Below are 24089 nucleotides of genomic sequence, written 5' to 3'. Positions count from 1 at the left end.
ACCTGAATACATTTTGTAATATTTGCTCCCAGCTCAAAATGCCAAGACACATTTCTATTCTTAAGATCTGGAATTCATCTAAAAGCTCATTAAATATATGCTTGATATGTCACTTAGCAGCAGTGAACACTTTTCAGCCAGCTATCTCGTGGTCCTAGGAGCTAGAAAGTAAAGGCTTGGATAATCTAAATGGGGAGATCCAAGATACACACCACCTGCATCAGGACTTCAATTTTAGACTGATACAAATGAAGGAAATAGCTTTATAATCTAAGAATATGAGAACTAACTCTTTACCAGTTTTCAATTTCTATTTTTTTCTGCTGTGAAACATGTGGCAGATGCATAATGTATGGCAATGCAATCTACAGAGCTTTTATTGATGGTTGTTTGGTGTGATCTATGCAACTCATATATTGCTCATTTCTGAGTAATGCAGTCCTCCCCAACTCTTGCTCACACATATAACAGACAAAAACATTCAATGAATGCCACGCTAGGAAGGCCACATTATTCTTGAATGTCAGAGCTTATGCAAGTCACGCTGAAGAAGGCACAACATTAACTGACATCACACAATTATGCACTCTAAAGAAGTTATTTAGTGAAGAAATGTGACATTTTTCCTCTTGTACTAGTTTTTCTTTAATTTGGATCTAAAACCAGTTCCTTAGCTTCCATCAATTCAACTGCATAAGGCTAAAAAGAGAAAACCAGACCATAAAATTGTCTGAGTTTGTAATTTCATCCATCAGGGACCATTTTCACTCTCCAACTTGCATTTAATAAGAGGAGGTTTTATAACACACATTTCCCATTCCTTTCTTTTCTTTTTTTGTTTTGATTGTACCAAAGTTCCAAAGCTTGCAGTATGCACAGGTATCTGACACCTTTATCATCAATACCTGCACAGCATTTAATGATTAGGAGCAGATTTTTACATGCAGTTTTTTTTAGTGTTGGAGAACAAAAGCTAAAGGCTATTATTTTTTTTATATAGTTCGTCACCACAATTTCTCTAAAAATTCCAAAGATTCAGATTTTACAGAGCTGTATTACACTATGTCTAAAGGCTTTATATGTTGCTATTTTAATATAATTTATTTACTAAACAGGAATATAAGTTTGTATTCAAAGAATATAACTTAACAATATATATATGTTTATATATCTTAATAATAGTTAAGTATTCAGCAATAAATCAAATCTAGTATGTTTTTAGAGTTTTCAGTATAATAAATACCAAATACAAATTTAAAATATTGATTCATGGTCTCTAAACACTCTCTAGACCTTTCAGTTTCTTCACAGGATATGATTTGTAAATCTTTAGGAAATACATTTTCAATTATTCATAATCAGTACTAAAATCAAAGATTTGGCATCCAGCTCATTCTAAAAACTGCTGCCATGCAATTCATATTCAACAACAGTGGTCGGGTCAGAGTAAGAAAACAAAAGGAAGTGATGCAGCTAATTACCACCTAATTCCAGCTTCCCAAATTAAAACAAACGATAGAACTATATCTGCCTCATTGAATTTAACATCACTCAACCACTCAATGTTCTACCAGCATGATAATCTATAAGAAAATGGACACTGACTATGAAAAGGCCATGGTGAAGTCTGTTTGAAACCTGCCTATCATATTGGTTTGTGCAGCTCTTAAGAAAGATTTGAAGGTACAAAAGCCCACGATGATATTTCTTTAATGTTTCCAAAAGCTGTAATTTCTCTTATTGCATGTAGGTTTCCTGTCTGTACACTCATTCTCATGATGATACCACTGCAATAGAAATCAGACAGGTTTCCTTTCTGTGTGTGAGCAGGTAATCAGAAGTATGTAGTGTGGCTAATAAATAAAAAATATATGTATTTTTTCCCATAAAAATTTTTTTTGTTTTGCCTTGACAATGGAATAAGAGAGAAAATAAAATCAAGGCCAAGTATTTACAGGAACTTTTATAGAAAGAATGTGAGAAAAAAGGATGAAAGTTCTGCTTGGTGTGTTTAAAAACAGAGAATTATAATTGTGTCTCCTACAGACTAGGTGCATGCCATACCACCACGTGATGGCCAAACACACTGCTGATGAATATTTAACTCATTCCAATGGTATGGATACTAATTTCTAGGATGTTAATTGAGGCACTTTCTTAAGGAATATTGTGAATGCAGAGATGAGGTCCTCATTTGGGGCCAAGTGCTTAGTCACTACCTATATTTTGGGGGGCACCTCATCCCTATCTAAATCCAACAGAGAATTAAGATGTGTTAAAAATAGATATATTGCTTGCCTTTTGCATAACAATTTTTTAGGCTGAAGTACTCATGTAGAATGTGTAAATTCTAGATCCAATTTCCAAAAAACGGGGCACTCAAATACAGCTTTAACAGTTTTGGAGACAGTTTTCTCACAAGGGTATCCCAAGGGTAGAGTCCAAGTCCTCATTGGGAAAGCTTCTGATTCTAGTGGCAGGACACATGGACAGATGCTATGATCAGACTGCTTGCAAGATTTAGATCAGGCAGTAAGGAGGAGCAGGAATGGGACTCCCCCTCTTATCTGAGTGCTTTAAAACATCAGGATACAAATTAGCCTTTTTTGTATTTTTTCTCTGGAATGACTGCATAATTGTAGATATTTAATGGCCCACCTTCAACTTTTTTTTTTTTTTTTCTTTTTCTTTTTTTTAATTAAATAATGACTTTTAATGACTTAAAGTCAACTTTTCTTGCCAGCTGCCATTGACAGTTGGGTTTTACCTGCCCATTCATCTGTAAGCACATAAATGTGCATATTGGGCCTTCAGCTAACCACCCAATAGTAAATTTGACCTAAAAATGATTTGAGGAGTGAGAGAAAGGGGTGCTCTTCCCTGATTAAATGCAGAACAAAAAAAATCAAATAACAGATGTACAAAAATGAAGGTAGTTTTTTGGTACTAAGCAAAATTAAATCTAAACCAACAATTTCATTGCAGTAGGTCCACGACAACGTCCAAAATAATGAAATGTCACTCTTCATTCACTGCCTATGTTCAGCAAGAATTAAAGATAGTGCTTCAAGGTAATTTACAAATATATGTTAGCTATTATAACATCATCTGTTTCAGTCACTCATTACTAATACTTAACTACAAAGTAATTGTTCAGCAGCTCCACTGACAGTGTGATAAATTACAAGAAACCAAATGAATTAAAGGTACTACACTTGCCATCACAGAAGTAGGGAGATTGTAAAAATAACAGAAATCTTTAATTAACTCAGGAAATTAAAAGGTGACTTTAATAAAGAAGCTTAATAACAAGACACACTCAGATGAACTCACTACCACATGTTAATAAAGAACAAGAAACAGTTTCAGGTACACAAATTACTAGATGGTTATACATAGCCTAGATTAAACAAAAGACAAATTATTTCAAACTGGTATCCACATAAATTATGATCTTCAAGGTCCCTTCCAACCGAAACCATTCAAAGATTCTATGATAAATAATGAATCTATGACTGACCATAGGTGTCTAATAAATAACAACTGGAAGCAGAGCTGATTCCTTAATGAGCACAAGTTAAAGGACAATAAACTGCAAAAGAAATCTGAGTAGTTTCATTACATAGCAGACACGATAGGTTCAGAGCTAACAGAGCTGCATTGCCATGTAGATAATAAAAACCATATTACATAAATGGGGCTTTTTTTCAGAGGAGAAACACACTAGTAGTTGATTAACTATTGCAGCAAATGGGAGATTGTTATGTTCTTAAGTTTTATTTCTGATAGCTGCCTAACCATAATTCCTTTGGCTGGCAGAGTCATTTGCTGAAAATGCAATATAAAGACAGGAAATAAGTCTGTGGTAAACTCACTGTACACATTCAATAGCTGTTTTTGTAGAAGCAGAAGTATAGTTTTCTCCTATTCAAATATACCTAAAAATACGAATATTGACAATAAACATTACTACTTCAGTGGTGTTCTTAATTGGAAAAAAAAAACAAAACTGAAAGCAAAATATTTCAATGAAGAGTCCCCACAACTAATGGAACAACTTAACCACAAAACCTCCACATAAATAACTGATAACACACTGAAATCAGAGCATATGAAACAGATTCAGAATATAAGAATACTGAATTTACTGGACAAAACTATGACTAAACTATCCATTAAATATCAAGTATTAGTATGGTCTCTCTCCATCCATATGGAAAATGTCTGGAAAGGTTCAGTCTCTCTAGTTTTAATGCAGTTTCTGAAAATAGCCACAGGCTTCAGAAGCTTACAGTGCCATGGCAGGTTTTCAGTTCCAAAGGTAACCTTTTCAAGTTTAGTTCAACCCTTACAAAACTGTTAATAGCCAGACTTCTTGAGGTACTTCTTTAAGTGAAAAAAATTTAAATTCTATGGAAGCAATAGAGATTACATTGAAAAAAACTGAATTACATATGAAATACATCTCAATATCTTATGTAAATATGGCCATGATAGTGATAAACTACTAACTGAATTTTAATATTAGAATACTACTTTAATGACCATTTAGAAATGGTCTCTTGGCTTTCTCAATCTCAGTCCATATTCAGTTTAAAAATTCTTCTTTTGTTGTTCCTACAGAATGTGTTGCATGGAATTAAACTTAATTTATAAAAGATGTTTGTTAACCCATTCAAATGAATTTGGCCATGTACAGTGGTACCACATTTATTCTCAGCAGCCATGCCTCACTCCCCCCTCCCCCCAGTTTATTCATTTCCTAAAGGAAATTGCAAGTTAATAGAAAAAGCAGCACTGGAACTGCCTCACATCCTATAGTTATTAATTAAGTAAAATCTGGTTCAGTAACTCTGGATACTAAAAATACAGAGTTAAACAAAGCCCAGTGCTTCTTGAAATGAAGTTTCAACTTCGGCAGTCATCCTACAAAATTTATGCATTAAGAGCTATATCTTTCTTTTAAGGAGTTTTTCACAAAATCTCTGAGTAAAAAAAACCAAAAACATTTCTTGACAATTTCTTCTGAAGGACTAATGTATGAAACACAATGCAGAAGCATCAAAATTAGTTATGTTACTGTTGTGTAGAAGTCACTAGCTATATAATTTTCCTTTATTTCTATATGCAGATTATGGCCCAGCAATTAATAAGACATGAAAATGCATTACTTGCTTCATTGATAATATCTAGTATTTAGTAAAGCTTAAAATGCACTATTGTGAGAAACTTTTAAACGTTCCTGGTATCTTTAGGTATTACAGGATAATTTATAGTTGCAGCTGATATTGAATGTTAAGTTAGTAGTTAGCATGCTGGGAAAAATGCACATAAACTTGGATTACAGGAAGAATATTCCTTTGCAGTGAACATTTTCTTAAAAGTGAACAGGTTATTATTAAAGTGTTGGGGGTTTTTTTGTGATTGAGGACAATAACAGGTTCAACAACTATGTCAAATAGCTTTCTAATTCTGAATTGAAGTAAATATATCAAAAACTTACTGCAAGCCTAAAAGTTCAAAACAAATGATGCTCTAAATGTTGGAAATACGAATGAATTTAATCTCTGAAAACATATGTTAAAAAGAATACTTGAAAACAAATTAGTGTGTATCCTACACATAAATGAAGTCTTCCTTGCTGAGAAATTTATGGGATCTTCCAACTGAAAAGAAATGAGAAGAAAAGAGAAACACCCCAGCAGCCTAAGTTTAGGACAAATTAAATGCAAGTGCTTATTATAAATGGATTGGCATTCACTTTTGACTAAGTATCAAATATTTAATTTGTTTTGTTCTCATATCTGCATTTTACACTCTAAACAAAATATTTGTGTCTCAAGAGAGGGGTCTGCCACGTTTGTTCCAAGTTTAACAGTAAGAGATGTTTGCTGTCACCTCTCTTCGGAGCCTCAACTGTGCCCTCAGCATCTCAGCTCCCACCCTGAGCAGGGCAAAGCCGAGGTGCTCAGGGAAAGAACATTCCTCATGGGAACAAAGAGGAACAAAATTACTGGCAAGTGAGCACAAGGCAGCTGCAAAGCAAAGCCCCTGTATTTCCCTCCAAAGTCACAGAAGCAGCACTTGCTCTTCTGTTCAAACAAGAGCTGCCAGCTTGTGCTCCCCATTTCCAGCAAGAGGATTTATTTACTTATTTTTTTATTATACAAACAAGCAGAACCCTATGTCCAACCCTGTCTCTAGCCATTAGCACCTCCATCTGCCAAATTTCTGTAATAACCAAGTGCCTGTGCTTTGGCAGACCCACTCCTGATAAAAAAACACAGCCCCGGCTGCTGCCAACCTGGCAGGCAGTGACACACATGGGACTGAACTAATGATACCAGATAAGAGGTTACAGCAAAAAAGAAAAAAAGAGGAATAAAGGATTACTTATAACAGTAAAACACAGAAGTTATATGACAGCCAGCATCAAGAGCTCCCTAACTGTTATTTTGGGTGGGAAAAAAATACAGTCTCTAATTTATTAAATACAAAACTGAAGCAACAAAAAGTATCGTGTTATTAGCAGGTGTTCTTGTGGAAGTTTGAAACCTATCCGGTCAACTTGGCTACAACAAATTTGTGTTTATGAAAAGATACAAGTAATGAATGAGTGCTTTTCAAATTTGTTGCTTTGCTCACATTGGGAGCTCAGCTTCCCCTCAAACAGATCTAAACAAAAATGTTGTTCCTCAGCAATCTTTCCACAATTTACATGGTCACCTAATGTAAGAATGCAGAGCAATTATGAGGCCTTTTAGATTGATTTTATGGTAAAACTCTTCTAATAAGCAGAGGACATTCTGAACACCTCAAATACTACAGAAGTGAAGCCATTAGCACTAATTACTTTCTATTTTTCCACTCCTGCTCTGCTGCACCTAAGCTTCAGTTTCCTTCTCTCTTGCCCGTCAGGTTCTCAGGCCCTTAGGATGGCTTTGAAAATCTTTTCCATGACAGTGCTGGAATTCTGAAGTTTAAAGGCTACAGCACACACCTCTGTCTGAAACGCAAGTTGTTGTTTGTTTTTTTTTTATTATTATTGTAGAAACGACTATTTCATACAAAACCACACCACAGGGGTTAAGGCATCAGTTCTAGTGCCCAGCATCTCCTTTAAAATTCCTGGTGTGCAAACTGCTCAACTCTTGGGCTAGGACTTGCTGGTGCCTTCTCCTCCCTGCACTGCAGCACAGCACCCTGCTAGGTTTCAGACCTTTGTTTCATGTCATTGTACCCTAAGGGCCGGATTGCTGCAACCATCTACTTAAAATAGGAAAACAAAAGCACTTTTAGGTTTTGTTGAGTATGGTAACTTCCTTGGCTCATTTAACAGAGAAGCTGTTCCATCCATTTTGGGGGACAGAATCAAAAGGTAAAGGGTACAAGTGATAGTGGCCTGACAGAGGACTGAAAATATAGAATTATAGAATTTTCAGGGTTGGAAGGACCTTTAAGATCACCCAGTTCCAACCCCCCTGCCATGGGCAGGGACACCTCCTACCAGATCAGGTTGCTCAGAGCCCTCTCCAGCCTGGCCTTAGAAACTCCCAGGGATGGAAGGGGCTTCCACCACCTCTCTGGCCAACCTGTGCCAGTGTCTCACCACCCTCATGGGGAAGAACTCCTTCCTAACATCCCATCTAAATCTCCCCTCCTCTAGTCTGAATCCATTCCCCCATGTCCTGTCACTCCCTGGCATCCTAAAAAGTTCCCCCCCAGCTTTCTTGTAGCCCCTGCAGATACTGGAAGGCTGCAATGAGGTCTCCTCAGAGCCTTCTCCTCTCCAGGCTGAATACCCCCAAATCTCTCAGTCTGTCTCCATTGGAGAGATGCTCCTGATCATCCTCACTGCCCTTCTCTGCACATGCTCCATCACCTCCATGTCTTTCTTGTAATAGGGGATCCCTTATAAGCCAGCACTAACCAGCTGAGAACATCCAGCTACCTATTTCTTTGTTGCCATGTTTCTTGGCTCACAGGAGCTGGTTGCTCTCATAAACTGACCATTTCTGCTAGCTGTACTCATCAAACTTAAGACTAATATTATACATCCTGTATTTAACTTGACCATTGCAATTTCTTTTTTGTAGACTGAAAGAAAGCTTGTTTGCCTGAAAGCTGGCCCCATTTTAATTTCAGAAATATATTAGTTAGTTTAATAAAATACACAGCTTTTCAGGGAATCTTTATTTCCCTAGAGAGTATGAGATTAACAGGGTGGTGAGTTAAATTTTATGTAAGCAGGATATATTTCTCCACACTATTAACCATCTTGACTTAGTTTTCCCTGGAAGATTAGGTCTATTTCATGAAAAATGACCAATATTTACCTCCCAGGAAGAGTTGTTTATATATGTATATAACTATATCAGCTCTTTATCTTCCTTGATATAAAAAACTCCCTCAGCTTTACCAGTGAAGAAACCCAGAACTCAAAAGTAACTTCTTTCTCTACTTGCTCACAGAAAGGTATAAAGCATGATGATGCTGCCAGGGACCTGTGGCATTGCCTCACTTTTCTGCCACTAGAAACAGGTTCCTAGGTCCTGCTGTTTGGGCAGAGATGGCATAATGCAGAGCCATTTAAGTAGGGAAATAAATAAGGCACAGCCTGCTCTAATTATGAGAGACACAGTAGCTGAAAGTTTGTATCAGCCTGGGACATGCAAGAAAAGCAAATGTAGAAATGGATATTACCTTCCAAGAGGTTTTGGAGAAAATAAAATCTTTCACAATATCATCTCATTGAAGTTGAGTTATTTTTTGAGACATTTTGAGAAATCAACATTCCCAGTAAACTAGTGAAGCATTCTGATTTTTCATTTGTTAAACACTCAGGGAGAGCTATGATGTATGGCAGGAAAAAGTCTGACAGGAGTTACTTTCACTAATGAAAAGTTTTATGACAATGATAGTTAATGAAGAAGCAGCTTGAGCACTTGGATACCAGATTTCCTGAAAGCACCAATGCAGGGAGCAGAATAAGGCTAAAAGTGGCTGGCAAGGAGATAAACACACCTGAGCAGTCTTTCTGCCAACAGAGACAAAAAAAAAAAAACAAGAAAACCAAACCAAAACAGTAAAATCAGAAACATTCAGCCCTTAAACTTACTTATTACAATATCTATAACATGTCCCAACAGGCTGATAAACTTCCTCTCTGGAAGTGTATTACAGAAGAAGAGATGGAACACAAAATTCATTCATATGGATATGATACAAATTACTTAAAATAGCTGCTGATGCACTTGAATGGCTGAGTGTTGTCAGCTAAGAGATTAATTAAAAGGGTAAAGAGAGAAGATACTACTGAAATTTTGCATTGCCTTGCCTGCAAGGTCACTTCTAAAAATTACTATAATCCAGGTAAGATTGCACTCCTAAATGCTTTTTTGGCTTGTTCACATTTTCTTCTTTAGTGCCAATACTTGGACCAGTATTATTTAACTGTACCCTTCAGATGAACTGATGCACCATCTAAAAATACCAACATAAATTTCACTGTAAGAGGATTAAACTGAAGTAGTTCTATCCAAATTAATTTAGGTAAGTACACTAGATAAATAAATCAGCACCCTTCAGCTCTCAGCAAGCACTTCAAGCAATTTCGAGTCATTAAATATACTTTTAGTTCCAACATTTTGGCTCTTAGAATAGTCTTAATAGTTACATGACAGTATGTTCTACTACTGGCTGTATGGCTTTTATTACACACCCTGATGTATTTGATGATCATGGCAGCTTTTTAGAGAACTACAAAGCAAAGCTGAAATAATGAATTATTTTTCAGGCAAGTCTAATAAAGGTGTTAATCAAAAGTACCATAAATGTCAGGAGCTCTCCTAAATCCTACATCTTATATATTCGAAAAATTCAGCCAATGGAAGAACAATCCTAAAGGAGGAGGGGGGAGGGAGAAAAAGAGAGCAACCTAAGGAAGAGAACAAAACCACTCCACATGCATATAAAAAAATATCACAAATTTATCTGACCTCATTTACTGATTTATGACATAGTATTATTCTCCTCTGACTTAATTTCTGACAGCTTATAAACATCTCATAGAGATTAATACATGTGATTTCTAGTTAGATTATGAAGCATCCCCATATAATGAGATATAGTAAATTATTTCCCTCTTATGCTACTATGAAGAAATATTACTGAGTTTTAATACACTTCTATTTGTTGTCTCAGGATCAATGGTAGACAAGGCACTACAAAATGGGTTTGGGAGTAATCCTTATTTTCATAGAAGATGTTTCCAAGCACAATTTGAAATTTATCTTTCTGATTTATGATGATAATTTTACTTTTTTGGTGACATTTTTCAAGACTAAATGTGACTTGACCCTCTCCTCAACTCCTTGAAAAAAATCCTCATTGGCAAAGGGAATATAACTACACATAAAGCTGATTTGTTAGCAAGAAATTACTTTGCATTTTTAAGAAGTTACAAGAATATTATATTGGAAAATGAAATTATAGAGCTGTCAGTTATGTCTGTTGGATCTCATACTGACATTAGCATGAAGCTATGAAGTTTCAGGAATGCTTTGTGGGGTTTCCATAGAGCTATGCAGATGCTTTTTTCTACCTATGGTGCAAATACCTGCTAATTTGCTTCACTTTTGAACTGAAAGCACTGAAATAAGCTAAAAAAAAAACCCACCCCACACAACAAAATAGCTTCCCCCCACCCAAAAACAACCCCCACAAACCACAACCCCCCAAAAGCCCCAAAACTTGTGGGATTCATAATGCACAGGCCAAATGATAAGAGTTTCATAACATAAATGAAAGAGAGGCTTCCAGATCCCTTGGTTACAGTGGTGGAAGTAGCTAGGAATTTAGGCATTTTTAGTCACAATATACATTTTGCTCTACCAGCAACTTGCACACATAAACACTACCAGCAACACCTAGGAAAAAAAAAAATAAAGTATCCAATGGACCTGAGCACACATTAACTATTGTTGCTCTTACGTTCTGTTTCTCCTAAGAAATTTGTAAATTTCTTCATTTTATTTTAAATATACTATTAGCTCCTTCCCCCTGTATATTTCCTGTATTCCCCCTGTATATTAATATAATAAATAAGGTAAACTTTGCTGCTTAATTTTGCAGGAAAATGACATTGAAAATTATTTTTTTCCCAGAATTGTTCATCAGTGTAAGTTTAAGGTTGTAACAAGATAAGGGCAGTTTTTAGCTCTTAATTGAAAAAAAAAATAACATCAATTGAACTCTATTATACATTTTATTGAAGCGTCAGTATAGAAGAATAGGTGCTGGGAATTCAGGGAATACTGTCATTTGAATACTGCATTACTTTCTTAAGTAGTAGATGTCCATACTCATTACCTAAATAGTTGTACCCATACTTGATTAAGGTTTGATGGATTTAGAGTGACAGGATCAATGTATTAAGAGAAATGAATATAAGAAAGGGCAATTTCAAACAAAGTTGTGTATCTGGTTTCTCTGTAATCTTAAGCATGACGTTTTTACCAGTATGTGTCAAGAGCAAATTTTTCTGAAGTACTATGACTAACCAGAAAAGCAGCTTGGTTTCATAAATCAAAATCTGGGCTCCTGTCAGCTGAGAGATGAAATGCTCTGCTTCTGGTCGGCACGACCCGAGTTAACGGGGACTTTTCAATTCAAGCTTCACCTCCTGTATCTGCTGTAACAGCAGTAGCAATGGGACACAAACCTTTCAAGCTGAGGTTTATTTCACTTCATTCTAATTACCCTGATCACTCTCTTGCCATACACATCTGTTTAACACGAGACACCCAAAACCCCAATGTTTCCATCGCTCCATCGTCATCTGCAGAAAATGCCACGGCACTGTCTAAACACAGCATCCTGTCAAAGATGTAAAATGTCAGAGGAAGATGGTGAATCAGACTGTCACATTAAAAGAGTGGCACAAGCTAGGAAAAGGAGATTAAAGTACATTGCAGGGTTACTAAATTCTGCTTAGATTATCAACTAGAAGCCAGCACTTAATTCTCTATAACACGGATAATGGACAAGTTCACACATACTGAATATGGCATTAACCCAAGGAGCAAAACATTCACATAAACCCACAAGTCATCAAAAAGATGAAATACCAACCAAATTACTAGCTATCAACAGTCAGCATCCACTTTCAATAAAATAAAAAAATTAAGTGCTTTTGTTTTGTTTTGTTTTATCAGTGTCAAACTTTGAGGAAAAGCCCACAAAGAGGCATGTTATAATATTACATGTAATTTGTTATGAGCTTTTAGAAAACCATTGGAGGAAAGAACTGGGTAAGTTTTTATACCACTTTCACTGATTTAGAAGAAAAATAAGAAGGCAGCAGAAGGAATAAGTATCCATTATTTTCTTAATCCCAGGAGGTGCAGGACAAGAATTAGAAGCAGCCCATCATAATTACTTTGCAACTTTAAATATGAATAGAGCAATTTCATATATGGAAGCAATATGTGAACCTTTTAAAGAAAAGAAAAGGAGAAGAATAAACAAGACGAAATTTATAAGTTTTTTACATAAAATTATTCAGTGTTTTGGTCTGTACAAGCTGATGGTTTTTTAGCAGATTTCTGCCTGCAGCAGAGTGAGATATTCCACACTGCTGAGTTCAATCTCACCCAATCGGATCAGTCTCAGAAAAGTTTGCTGAAAAAAATCTCTGCTCTGCCACTTAGTTGTTTTTTGACCCTGGTCAAGAAACTTCACATCCGTGCGGTTTTATTTCCTTGCCCACTTCTATTCAACTATAAAACAAATATTTCAGGGTTCTTACCACACGCTTGGACTGTGTGTAGTCCAGGGGGAATTCTGATTTCAGATATGTGTAGAATAACCCAAGTAAAGCATAACTGGAATTATGTAGCCACAGAGATATGAAAGAGCAGCAAGAGACAAGTAATTAATTAATCTGCTTTTTACAATCAAATGACAAAATCTGAATACTGTGGTCAGTAGTGATGACTTAATATGCACTTTTTAGCAAACATTATCTATTATTTCATTATTCCTTTAGGCAGACATGCCAGTTGTAATGAATGCCTTCCTCAAGATGACACAGGATAACATGACTTTTTTTAATTCTAGGACATTAGCCTCACTGATATCTGTCCCAGATGGACATCTGGTGGCAGATGTCTGCTTCTATGCACAAAGCACTGACCACTGAAATCTGCACTCCATATTGAAGATTAGGAGGATAAATCTTTCTATTTCCATGAGAAAAAAAGCTCTCTCTCACAAAAAGAAAAAAAACAAACACCCAAACGTTCATTTATTATGGCCCAAATCCTCACTTTAATTGATTCCCACTGAGTTCCTTTGAAAAGAAAAAGCTTCATTCTAATTCTACACAGGGTCCAGACTAACAAGTGTAATTTAGTGCCTGAAAATTTAGTAAAGTTTCACTTAAAATTTCTATTTTCATTAACCCAGCAATATCAGAATTACAGCATTCTTTCTAGGACCTCTCATGATTTGAACAATCTAAAAGACCTACTATCCCAACCAGCAACATTTTAAACTCATTCTCCCTTATTTTACTGATCCTGTCTTTATATCTGACAGAGATCAGGCTGCTGTGAAGAGGCTGCTATGAGATCATGCAAAACACACCAGTGGAGCTCAATGTGCACAGTGACAGAGGTCCAGGAAATAACTAATTTCTCATTTTCTGCCTCTTCCTCTCTTTCCTGTCAAAATTCTAATTATCTGAAAAAATTGCATTTTACTGACATTGTGTCAAGTAGTCATAACTGTTACCCAATGTAAGTGTTTGACTCTGGCTCCCAAATAATAATGTTAATGAGATAACTCAGAGCAGAGGGAGTCTGGGCTGCCAAGCCTGTGCAGCAAGCAAGAACAAAATTTCTAATGCAAATGATTTCCTCTTGGACACAACTCCACTTGATTTGAAGATTTCTTAGCAGCTTCATTTTCAGGCTATATCATCCTACACGCTGCTTATGTCATCAGCATTTTGCACAAACTTGCTTTCTGCCAACTGAAGTCTCTGAAATGTTGCTACAAGAACTAATCCTATTTGCACCTATGACTGTAAAACTGCCTCATGATGGAAATGCACAGAGAGACCCAAATAAACAAAATACTGAGGACTGGGGAAGCCAGCACTAAACTGGATGGGATCTCTCAAAAGTAATTTCACACTCTGGAAAAAAAAAGCCACTTTAAAAATAACATCAAGTCAGGGTAGAAAGCAGGCTCGTGTTGACAGGCCACTTCATATGTTTTTTCAACACTGACTTGCTCCAGACTCCCTATTTTCAGCCACAATTTTCAGCCTATGTCATTCTCCTGTATCAAATAGCAGTGCTTGTACTATTTGTCTTGGGAAGTTAGTCTGCCATGTTGCACCATTATATCCAACATACATCTTTTCTCCTCAAAAAAATGTGATCTGCCCTTTTAATGTCCTTGGATTTGACTGTAGGATCATCATCTGTTCTTTCACTGAGAAAAAGAACTAACATCATACCTCAGTTTCTAAAATAAGTAAAAAAAACCAAACAAAACACACAACAACCCCCCCCATTGCATTGCCTCCCATTCTACTTCAATCATATCTACACAAAATCCCTTTAAGTTCACTAATTTAAGAAAAAAGGGCTTATAGTAAATGCACACTCAGCTGAGCTCTTTGTAATTCTATCTCTAACAGCACTTGGAGGTCCCTTGACACCTGAATTCTGTACAGGCATCAGGGACAGGATTAAAGAACAGAGTCCTGTTGGTGAAAATGCAAGACTGATCAGAATCAACCACTTGCCATCTTTTTCAGTTGCTTTGTATGTGCAGGGTGAAAAGAACAAACTATAACTTGCATAGTATTTGCATTCCTTAATGAACTGCTGGAGGCAAGTGGGACATTGTAATGACGAAGACAACCTAAACAGAACATAATTTAAAAACTTTTTTGTTCATGTTTTTAATACTACAATTAACCCAGAGACACAGAAAACAGAATTGTTCAGAAAAGGCTTTTATAATAATCTTTCATCCTCAAAGCTGCATACTGTATGTCAGGCAATCTGTGTATCTATGTTCTCTCTTCTGGTTTTGTTTAATTTGTTTTCTTTCCAGGTAGGTCAATAAATTAATAACAGGCCTTATGATGTTTTCTACACTCTTCTTCTTGCTATTTGCTCCATTTCAACATTCAATAACCGTAGGGATTTTACAAGTACTGTCTCCAGGGTTCCTTCTATCAATGTTTCATTACATAGACAGGATCTACACCCCTGCAGCTAGGGTGAAATTCAGCATTAAAAGCAGAAATTACATTTCTTTTTCAGACATGAACAATAAAACAAATAAATATGTGATTAATATCATCATGCTTTCCCTTCTACTGTGGCTGAATTTTCCTAGAGTTGAGATATAAAGCAAGTGATCACTTTGGAGTTAAAATGAAATACTACTCGGTCCTTTAACTAAAAAAAAAAGCAAACAAAAAACCTCACCCTAAACAATTGTACTCCTGCCACCAAAACAACAAACTAGGTTTTTGTTTTGAGTGAGCTAAAGAAATCAAATCCCTTCTCACTTTCCCAAAGTGTAAAATTTAAACTCTTCTAGTCTTGAATTTATTTCAGTTTTGAACACCTTTTTCTGAAAGCAACAGTGATTCCCCACGTAAGACTTTAAATTTTTATTTTTTTTTTCCCTTATCACCAAAAGATCCTGTTCCGTTCCATAATTTCCATGAGGAACTCTGGATGAATTACTTACCATCTCTCACTGCTTTCCCTGGAAATGAAACAAGATGCTGCCTACAAGTGGCCACTTAAAGAAAACATTGCATCTCCTACAGCTCTCAGGGAAGCTGTTTCTCCTCAAAGCACAGGAGATCACCTGCTAAGGGCAAGGCAAGAAAAATCAAAGGTTTTGGCCTTTCTAAAAGAGGACAATTCTTTATAGGCTTTTCAGACAGGCAATTTTTTTTATATTTTAGCCTTTCCTGACATAATCTACTCTTCTTTTTAGGACTGACAACTGCTGAGCACAGGAAGCTTTCCTGATTTGCCTAGCAAGAGCTTGACAATAGAAGGAATAATGTACAGGATTGTGCAAGACATAACTGGTGAAAAAGCAGATGTTGCATTGGACATATTCAGCAAGACACTGGAAAAATAAGTTTTATCATGTAGCTAGAATGTATATAGAATGTAATACCCAAATATGAAACTATCTTGCTTTGATTGAGATTATTAATAATTCTGTTTCAGCTTTTATTTTCAGCAAAATAACCTCAGAGAACCTTAACCTTTTTTTTTTTCCTGCAGCTCTGCAGTGTAAGCCCTTTTAGCAGTAACATGGGGTGCTCAGAGAGGAACTCTCAAGCACTATTATCCTCGATACCATCAAGCAGACTGTAATTTGTGCTGTGTAAAGCAGTTTTGAAATGTGTCATGGAGATGGAGTGAGTCATACTTTTTCTTTTTTCCTGACAATAAACGTTAATATTTTCTGGTAGTTAGAGTGTCAGCTTTTCGACAACTTACGTCGCATTTTATGTTGGGCTTTTATTTATTTCTTTATTTGTTTTATGTTATATGAAAACTAAATTGTGTGACTTGGTGCAAAATAAAGCTTATCACTTGACTACCACTCCTAGCCCTTCTTTTGATGAGGTGGTGATATCTTGGGGGGGGTGGTGGAGGAGTAAGAGGGTGAAAGAGAAAAATAGGGAAAAATTAGGATCGTAAAAACATCTGGATCTCAGTGTGAGCAATGAATTTTGAAGATGGTTTTCTTGAGGGAGAAAATCCTGCTAATTTCTGATCACTAAAAACACTTCACATCTTGTATTCAGAGATGAGACACCTATGAAAATCCTGCTCTGCAAGTACTAGATATAAGCAAAGTCACAAAATAATGAGGTCATCCATTGGCATCCAGCTTCACAATATTCAAAAGTAATGGTGAGATTGCCAGCTGAATACCTGACAATTTGGTAGAAGCTTCCATGGAAAAGATGGGATAGAATCTCTGTGGACACACAGATCTGCATATTAACTTCAGAGTGAAAGGCCTCATATAAAGCTGCCAGAGAATACTGACTACACATTACAAGAAAAAAAGCAAACACTCCCATACAAAAAACAATTTTTAAAAAGTCAATATTCAAGTCTTATTGCAGCTTTTTTAAAAGCTGTATTTTTACCCTTTGGAAAAGCAGCAGTATGAAGTCAGTCAGGTATCAAGCTCTAAGGCACACAGATTTTTTTAAGCAGTACTGAGAGGAACAGAATTCAGAAGTTCATACAAAGGAGGAAGTATCAAAACATTACATTTCTAATAACAAAGAGGTAGCATGATTTCTTCTGGAGAAAGAAGAATAAGAAACTTATTTCATTACTGCAGCTCAGTCCCATACATGCTAAAGGAATTTGACTTCAAAGCTGCCTGTGACACATGGGAATGTTGGACAACAGAAAAAAGGGAGAAGGAGTGGAGCAGAACTGCCACGCTTGGTACTGTGTAGAGATTTACAGTTCCTGCTTTGGTACAGAAAATATCTAGAAGCAAATCACCTCTTTCAGGGTCTCAAAAGAATTGTTACTGTCATAAAGGGAATATAATTCCTCAGCTCCTGAAGGAAAATTATCCTAGGCATATTCTTTTTACTCTCTCCCTTTCTCTCCTTTCTTCCATGTCACGTAGCAGCTAATGAAAGCATGATCCCAGTACCAGAAACAAGAATACTGGAAATTTATTAGTAAAAGTTAATAATGAGGTCACATTTACAGGAATAGACTTTCACAGTAAGGTAATACATAACAGGCTAAAAAGGGATGCAACTTTTCCAGGCAGAAAGAGTCATAGTAGAAGAAAAGAATTTTATTTTTTTAAATAATTATCACCTTATAATTTCTCTGATATCTGCTATCTAACAACTGAGGCTGCAAAAGAGATGAGATGTAAATAATAGCACTGCTTGGAAGAACAACTCACAGATATTCATATGACAAGGTAAAAATCATGGGATAATGCTAAAGGAAAGGCCTATAATAAGGTTGATACTTCTTTTACCATAGCAGACCTCCTCTGAAACCTAGATTTCCAAGAAAGATAAAAAGACAAGAACTCAGATACAGAAAAACAAACAAACAAAAAAAGCTAGATTAGTAAGATCTGGTAAGGTCAGTGACCATTACAAAGCTCCAGGAACGTAAAGACATCATTACTGAGAACAGAAAATATCTCCGGACCATGTCTGAAAGAGTGGAAAACAACTGGAAGTTTATGCATTTAAAGTGAGTCCTTGAGTCTGGAAAATAAGAGGGTTCCTGTAAGAAACACAATTTGAAAATATTCTCATTTCTCACCATAGTGGGCTCTGCAGTACTTTAAGAGTTTATTAACCAAGTGCACTAACAAGTAGTCTGAAGAATAAGACACTTGAGTAGTAGTACTACTATGGCACATAAATATTCATGAGACATCAATGTCTGCAAAATTAATTTTGTAATTTGGCTAATTTACAGCAAAATCCCCAGTATTGCCAAAGGGAGTTGTTCTCTCCCAAATTAAGCTTATGCAGGGCCTAATGCTATAATGTCTTGGTAATCCAGAAGTGATGAAGAGGATGCTGTGAATAAAAGCTGAAACAGGCTTCATGTGACAGCAGAGTTCTACCTTTTGGAAATCCTGTGAGCACAGACTCTTGTTTGAGCACAGATGCCACAGAGAAGGCACCTGGAGGAAGGGGAAGGGGAGGAGAAAGGAGAAAGTTGAGGCTTTTAAAGGGTCTCAAGTCCTTATAAAATGAACTTTGAATATTATAAGCACCTGTGAAGGCTGCAGATGGCGATCCATTCCACCTAACTTAAATATCCCCCTTCTTCTAGTGGCTAAAGGAGTCCCAATAGGAAATGGAAGATTCATATACTTTGTTGAAACCCCGGCAATTTAGCCTCTTTTTTCTTCTTCTTCTTTTTAACTGGGATGCTGCTGAGATCCATGGGCTGGATCTCAGCTGCCAGCTCAGAGGCAGCATGTCCCAGGCACTGGGCTGGGGAGCATCCTCCATCCCACCCCTAGGCCATGGGAGAGCAGCAAAGGGGAATGGGCCAGGATCAAGGCAAGGCACAGCAGAGGAAGCAAGGATCCTGCACCATGCACCCAGGCTACACTCTCTCACATTCTCATTTGTCTATAGGTAAAAACAAACCAAAAGAAAACAAGGGAATAAACCAGAATCAACTTCCTCTTGCCATCAGAGGTGAGTGCCCCAACTTCCAGCCTGTCAGGAGGTTCTCTGCTGCTCCTCTGCTTCTCACCACTGGCACCTACAGCAGCCCAGCATCAAGTTAGGGAATGTACCAGCCCCATGCAACATCTCTGTTAATATGATAGCTATGGCCCCCTCCTTACACTTGAGGTTAAACCCTTTGCACTGAAAAGGACCTAGAACCCAAATAATTTCTTGTGGTTTAAAGAAAAAAATTCAGAATAACATCATCTCTGTATAGTCCTGACCTGTGAAGCTAAAAGCTGCTGCAATTTTTTTCCAAGCCTGTTGCCTACACAAAAGCACCTGCCTACCTCAATAGGCATTTCTGAGATCAGAGAAACACAAGGTTACCTATAACAAAGTTAACTATTACATTCATCATACATATTTTCTGATGCCAGCAGCATGAGATGCAGTTGTTTAGGCTCCATTTGAATAATTTTCTTCAAGTGCCACTTCTGTAGCAAAAGTCTAATCTCACTTTTCTACAATAACTACTACTATTTGTGATATTATGGTACCTTGACTCAGCCTGCATTAAAAAAAAAACAAAAAACAAAAAAAAGGGCAAAACTCCCTCATTCAATAATTCTTGCATCAGGCTCAGCTGCTTGCTCTTGAGGCAGCTCCTCTATACAGAAAGATATGCAGTTTTGATCAAAGACTTCCACTAATGGAAAAATCTATCATATTCCCTGAATGATGCATTCCAATAATAAAATACTTTGGCTTCTTAAAATGGGCATCATCTTTCCTGATCAAATTCTCTGACTTTCAGCCTCAGTCTCAGGATCTTGTTATGTTTTGTCTACATGATAAATGAATCCCCTATACCAAGAATCTACTCTGTGTAGAGTAGATATGTCACCCCTTATGCTTTTCTTTGACACAGAAAAGCAAACAGAAGAAAACATATGAATTTATTTAAGGAGGGCTCAATGTTTTCAACAAAAGATGAGCTTAGGTTTCATCTTAAATACAAAATAGATTTTTTTTCCACCTCCAAGTCAAGACTCAAGAACAGAGGTTCAGAATTAAAGGAAGACAAAGGAAAATCTGTCCCCTGCATAAAAACCCAAAACACACACAGCACCATACCATAGGAAAAAAAAAACACAAACTGCTCCACCTAATTGAAGTTGTTTTCCATGTCCTCTCTATGTTAGGTAGGCCTGTCAGAGGTGACTGAAGCAAAGAACATGCACAAAGGGAAAATCCTCACACGTGGCTTTAAAACTAGGAATTATCCCTCTATAGTTCCCTTACAATTATATCATAAGTTTACAATGCTTTTAAGTAGTTAGAGCATTAGTAGGTAAGCACAGTGAATGTTTAACAAACTTAGAGGGAGAAGCCCTAGTGACCAAGGAGATGAATAAACACATTTTCCCCACTGAGGATCTATGAGGATTTGCCACCACATCAGTACTAATGATGCTTGACATGAGCATCAGCATGAGAAAGAAATGGGTAAGAATTCCTGAAAAAAACAAGAAAAAGAAAACATTTTGTGGTCTAATTATGACTGTTATTCACCTCTTGGGAGCAGAAATAGATGTTTTAATAGAGTATGCTAGCTCTAGCAACAAGGGGAAAAAGCACTAAGCTGGACTGAAAGCCATATAACTAAGCAGGAAAGTTTGTTTTATGTATGATTTAGAATGCCATTTGTTGCTGATTTATGTTTTTAGTAAAATGGGTAGAATCACATGGAAAGCAAAACAGCAAAAACTCCCCTGCTGATCCTGAAACAGATGTAGCCCAAATCACAGGGATTTCTGCACAGCCACGCAAAAACCTTCTGTGTAATGGAAGAAACCTGTAAAATCAGAAACACTGATCAATTTTAATGGTGGCCAAAGGACAGGATTACAAGTTAACTGATGTCTGATGTAACCTCTTTCTGGGCATGATCACTCTAAAAACCTGGAGGTTGAGTCAAGCCAGAATCATCTTATGGCTTTTTGTCTCCTGTTAAGAGAAACACCCTGGCTCTCTTTGCCACACATACTACTCAATACCAAAGCATTGGTAAAGATTGCATTTATTAGGGCAGTAACAAGACAGCATCAGTACATTAAGAACCAATGTAAACAGTGGAATTTACCTGTCCAGCATCGAGATATCTGAAGTTCCAGCCATAGCTTCCTTAACATATACAGACATTCCAATAGTCTCAATGCATTTTTACTGGTTGGTAGCAGGTTAGATGAACATCTTGCACACACAGACACATACAGATGTCTCTCAATATGAATTGTTCTATATTAACAGCCCAGCACAGGACCCTGCAGTAATTGACACTTCCAATGGTCATGCACAATTTTATGATCACTTAAGGCCAGATAAGAGGGAGGAGAGAGAGGAAGAGAGACAGGGAGATGTGAGGAGAAGGCAGGCAAGCAAAATCATTGACTGGAGAAAGCCTTTTCTCCCAGTTCTTAAGTCAAAAGCTAAGGGTTGTTAAGAGATAATGTCCATATAATCCTTTAGAAAAGTCCCCTGCGTAACTACAAACTGTTTTAGAGTCATGTTTGTAAGGTTAGACAGGAGGGGAGGGCAAGAAGAAATAGCTGTTGAAGAAAAGCATCCAGAAGTTGCAGAGGACATTTATATACAATATATCCTCATGATTAGGCCAGGCTCCACTAAGCTACCCTGGTGGAGGATGCATTTTTTTGCTTAAATAGTTCTTGTCCAGGCCTGTCCTTTGAGAAGTCTGCTGTCTACATGTTAGTGTCTGTGTTTTAGAACAGAGATTTAATTGCCTGAATTCTGGCAGACATACTGAGCAAGTCCATTTGGAACAAAAGGGACTGTGGTGTGGGAGTTGATACTAATTACAGACTTCTGTACAGGACAGTGAAAAAAAAAAATTACTAAATTGATCTCTATGTGGATTGATTACAGAAGAGACAAAGGCAAATTAATCCCTTTAACTTTGGTACAGCATTTGTATGCAGTAATTGTTTGGGTTGTGGGTTTTCTTTTTTTTTGTAGCCAACACGTTAGGTAATGTGCCTGGAAAAGACATGCTTTGAAGGTCAACCTTAGCAAACACTGTTACACAAAATCTATAGCTCAAATAACGTTTTAAGAAACTAAAAAGAATTGGTCTGGTGGAGCTGCATCATATTATAAGCTGAAAGTAAGGGCACTTCAAGAAGTGAAATAGTTAAATATATAATCCATTTTCAAGTATATTGAATATTTAGTAAGGAAATTTACAAAGTCACTAGATGTCTTCCTATTGACTTAACATAGATCAATGTGCTAGAGTAAGAAATCCATTTGAATGCCCAGGTAGCCAGGTCTGACCATATTGTGAATGTCAGTTCATTGACTCAGTTAGTGAACTTCTGCCATTTTAAACTTATGCAAGTCATTAACCATAAAGAAAAGAAGACTGGTACTCAACTACCTGTTCAGCTGCAGATACAAACATGGTATTATAATCTGATGAAGTATAATAAGCATTTTCTGCATTTACCTTTCTAGCTACACACAATACACATAAATCCCAGAGGTGCTACTTTCACTACAGAAATGATGCAATTAAATTTGCTTCTATTATTTGTAATCAGAAAGCAGAAAAAAACATGAGAGCACTTTTGGGGAGCCATAGGAGTCTGGTTAGGGGTACAGGCATGTGACATTCCAGAGTAATGAGGCAGGCTGGCTATGTGCCAGTGTCAGCCACTGTAACTGCACCCTGCAAGAATTCAGCTGCAAATCTTTGTTTCCTTTATGTCTTTCATATCTTTGCAATTCTCAAGGCAAAAGGCAAAGACAAAGTCTTTCAGCTGGAGCTCTTTCATCCATGAACATTCTTCATCCAAGGCCAAAGGTTCACCACATCCTAAAAGGCCTTTGGATCTGCATGCTCAGTCTTCTTCATCCAAGTGTATTTCTTTGGGAGCATTATTCAGTCCTTGTGGTTGATCCTAGAAGAACACCAATAAAAACTATCTTCATTCCTCCAAATACAATCTTCAATGGTTTTATCTCTAGGACCACAGTATGAGAGTATTGCCTTAAAGGTGCAAAATGGTAAACGATTCAGAGGTATTTCAATTAAAACCACAGCACATTGAAACATTTCTCCTAAAGTTTTGGGGGTTTTGTTTCTGGTAAATTCTTTGTACAAAAAAGTTTCCAAGATGAAAAAGACTTTCTGAAGAACCACACATACGAACAAAGTATTTTTGGTTGTGCTGACAGTAGTTTTAAAAAAGCCCTGCTTATTAGCTTTCCCTGGACAATATTTTGAAAGTGATAAAAATTGTGATAGAAAACCCTTCCTGTAAATTACAGTAACATGAAGTGTTTTGAATTTGAAACTCTAGAACATGAAGAGGGTCCTAAATTCACTTGAATTGCTTTACTGAAGTAGAGAGAAGCAGAGTTTCCTCTGTAAGGAAACAAGGCAGTTATTTAACTGTGCATGATAATGCTATAGAAAGTTTAAAAAATAAAAACAGAAGCTATGTAATTGCAGCTTCTGATTGCCTAAAGAAAAAGTGCCAGCTAATTTTGTTTTCAAAACCCCATGGCCCTCTAACCTGCCCATCAGTATTCCACATCATCTACCTTGCATCTAGCTTAACTTTTATCCAAAAGAGATTCTGCTTTTTCTAATTTTTTTTTTTAATAGGAAGCTTTCTAATATTTTGTTTGCCTTTAGAAAAAAACAAATACCTGAGATATCTATTCACTTCTTGCTTCTGTTCAAATATCTTCTTTCCTTTTTCCTCTTCTGGTACCTCACCTTGCTACCCTGATCTTCAGGTCCTTAAGCCCC

The 24089-nt window shown here is 36.7% G+C and overlaps 1 protein-coding gene across 3 annotated transcripts in view; it reads right to left on the bottom strand.

Moving 5' to 3' along the window:
* The window catches only part of ATRNL1 (attractin like 1), a 462013-nt gene that overhangs the window by 67717 nt on the left and 370207 nt on the right, over positions 1-24089 (bottom strand). The window contains exon 28 of one of the 3 annotated variants that reach the window (XM_071749489.1): positions 21322-23232. The exons of the other annotated variants lie outside the window; for them this stretch is intronic. Coding sequence (XP_071605590.1) covers positions 23173-23232 — 60 coding nt within the window. The 3' untranslated portion in view covers positions 21322-23172. Of the gene's footprint in view, positions 1-21321; positions 23233-24089 lie in introns of those variants that run through there. 3 annotated transcript variants of the gene reach the window in all.

This window comes from Heliangelus exortis, chromosome 7 (genome assembly GCF_036169615.1).
Source record: "Heliangelus exortis chromosome 7, bHelExo1.hap1, whole genome shotgun sequence".
NCBI classification, from domain to species: Eukaryota; Metazoa; Chordata; class Aves; order Apodiformes; family Trochilidae; genus Heliangelus; species Heliangelus exortis.
Note: the sequence above shows the minus strand (reverse complement) of the source record. Positions and strands in the feature narration are given on the sequence as shown.